The following is a 2,079-nucleotide window of genomic DNA, read 5'->3' on the forward strand; positions in this document are numbered from 1 at the left end:
TATAAGAGATTAACTAAGATGCGTGGCTTAGAGGCATTGTACGCAAAGGTGTAGTGGGTGATTAAAGTTAGTAGGGTGACTGACTCGCTTGTCTGACCGACTCGCTTATCCGTCACGTTAGTGTAAGTAGAAGTAGGGGTAGGGCTGGGTATTATATAAGCCAACCCTACCCCTACCCTACCCCTACCTATTCGCTAGTCTACTCTTAGTACTAGAGAAATTCTATATATCCAAAAGGATTTATAGAATTTTAATGTTGCGCTGTATTATAGTACCAGGTTAAGGTACAGACTCCTGCTACTTAATTTGTTGAGGGAGTGCTAGCTAAAATTATCCTCCACAGGCGTTCCCGCGTACAGAATTGACTTAGGACAAGTAGGATGTATCAACCCAGGTCTTGTAGTCGCTTCCCAATATCGTATCGACGGTAAGGGGAGCACTGAGTTGCTGGCCATAGGACGCCCGCGTGGTTGAAGCGCCACTACCAGTGTTCTGGTATTCGCCAAACAAGGCATGGTCTGTACTCGAGGCATTGCCATTCCATGTGGTCCAGCCCTGTGAATTGATGACACTGCTGAGGCTAGTCTCCTGGAACACAACACGAGCATAGTCTTTCCACGGGCGACCGAGGTAGTAGGCACCGTTTGGAACATTGTTTCCCGCTGCAGCACTGACATTAGATTTGTTGATAACGTAGTAAGACGGGTTGGAATCGGAGTTGCGGCCATTGGCTGTAATAAAGCCCAGGTTGGCGGCAAGCACGCCAATCGTGCAGCCATCGAACCACGCCCTTGCGTTCTGGCCGAAGATGAAGTCGGTGGCACCCTCAATGTAACACTGGCCGTAGACCTGGTTGCCAGTCTCTGCCAGTACAGTGTCTTGGAAGCCCTTGAATTGGCAAGCATAGTAGCCCTGATTAGTGGCACTGGCGCTCAGTGCGAGGGCCTGCGAACCCTGGCCATAGGTGTTGACAAAGTTGATGTTGTAGACCTTCAAGTTGGGGGTCCATGCACGGAGGGTGGCAGACGCGTTGTCACTGCCAGAGTTACTCAGACTCTTCCCCTGGGTAATGGTGACGGTGTTTTTGCTGTAGTCTTGGGTGTTTTCGGTCTGGCCGTAAATAGTCAAGGCTGACTTGAGCTGCTGAATGTAGACCTGCTCCTTGTAGGTTCCCTTGGCAATAAAAATACACTGCGCGCTGGTGCTAGAGGTGCTGAGTGCATTGACGGCAGCCTGTACGGTTTTGTATGTACCGCTGCTGCCCACGGTCAGACAGCCCGATGGGGCAGACGTGCGTCCAGCGCGTGCTACGAGTGTAGCAGGCGCTGCAGCAGCAGTAGCACTCAGTGAAAGGACAAAGGCGAGGGAGAAATGCATGGTGGAAGACTGATTGGCAAGAGACAAGTGTAGTGATGAAGGACGAGGGGATACGCACGATAGATATAACACCAGGTTTTGCACAAATTTGGACGTCAATTGTGCACATTGCACATTCCACGTTGCCTTGAGCCCTGTATGTCCTACAATACGGGTCATGCACCTTGTCGCTCGAAACTTTGGTTTTCCGCCATGGAAAAACACTCGACACGATCGTTGGCGACCGGGCAATTACCAGCAGCGATACCCCAGACGATGCACTAAGAAATCAGTGGGTCCGATGTTTCAGTATGCCCGGATGCCAGGTGATTACGGAGGTGCCTCACAAAAGTTTTGTCCCACGCTAATCTCAGCGCTTTGGCATAACTCTTCTTGGCGCAACTCCCACCTTTGAGCTGAGTAGCTGTACGATTTGTCTGTATCTATCGTTACAATGTCTCCTAATACTAATCCTTACACCCGCACCTTAATTGTGGCGTTAAAGTCACCTTCTGTTGGCAAGTCTACATCACAGATCTCTGAACTTACTGGTGTTCATCCTCGTACGGTCAATCGTATCTATAGTAGAGCTATTGAGGCTGGTTTCGAGCCAAACGTTCTCCCTCTTAAGATCCTCCCAGAGCACGTACAAGACGCCCCTCGCTCTGGCCGACCTTCAAAGCAGACGGATAAGGTAAAGGAGCAGATAATCCAACAAGTACG

General features: G+C 50.2%; 1 protein-coding gene across 1 annotated transcript; it reads right to left on the minus strand.

The window, feature by feature from the left end:
* Nucleotides 1-366: 366 nt before the first annotated feature.
* SETTUDRAFT_155226 (carbohydrate esterase family 8 protein) lies at nt 367-1,377 on the minus strand (the record flags this gene model as incomplete). Its single annotated transcript, XM_008030152.1, has 1 exon — nt 367-1,377. One exon carries the CDS (start codon nt 1,375-1,377, stop codon nt 367-369), a length of 1,011 nt encoding a protein of 336 aa, XP_008028343.1.
* Nucleotides 1,378-2,079: the final 702 nt, after the last annotated feature.

Source organism: Exserohilum turcica (assembly GCF_000359705.1).
Source record: "Exserohilum turcica Et28A unplaced genomic scaffold SETTUscaffold_4, whole genome shotgun sequence".
Classification (NCBI taxonomy): domain Eukaryota; kingdom Fungi; phylum Ascomycota; class Dothideomycetes; order Pleosporales; family Pleosporaceae; genus Exserohilum; species Exserohilum turcicum.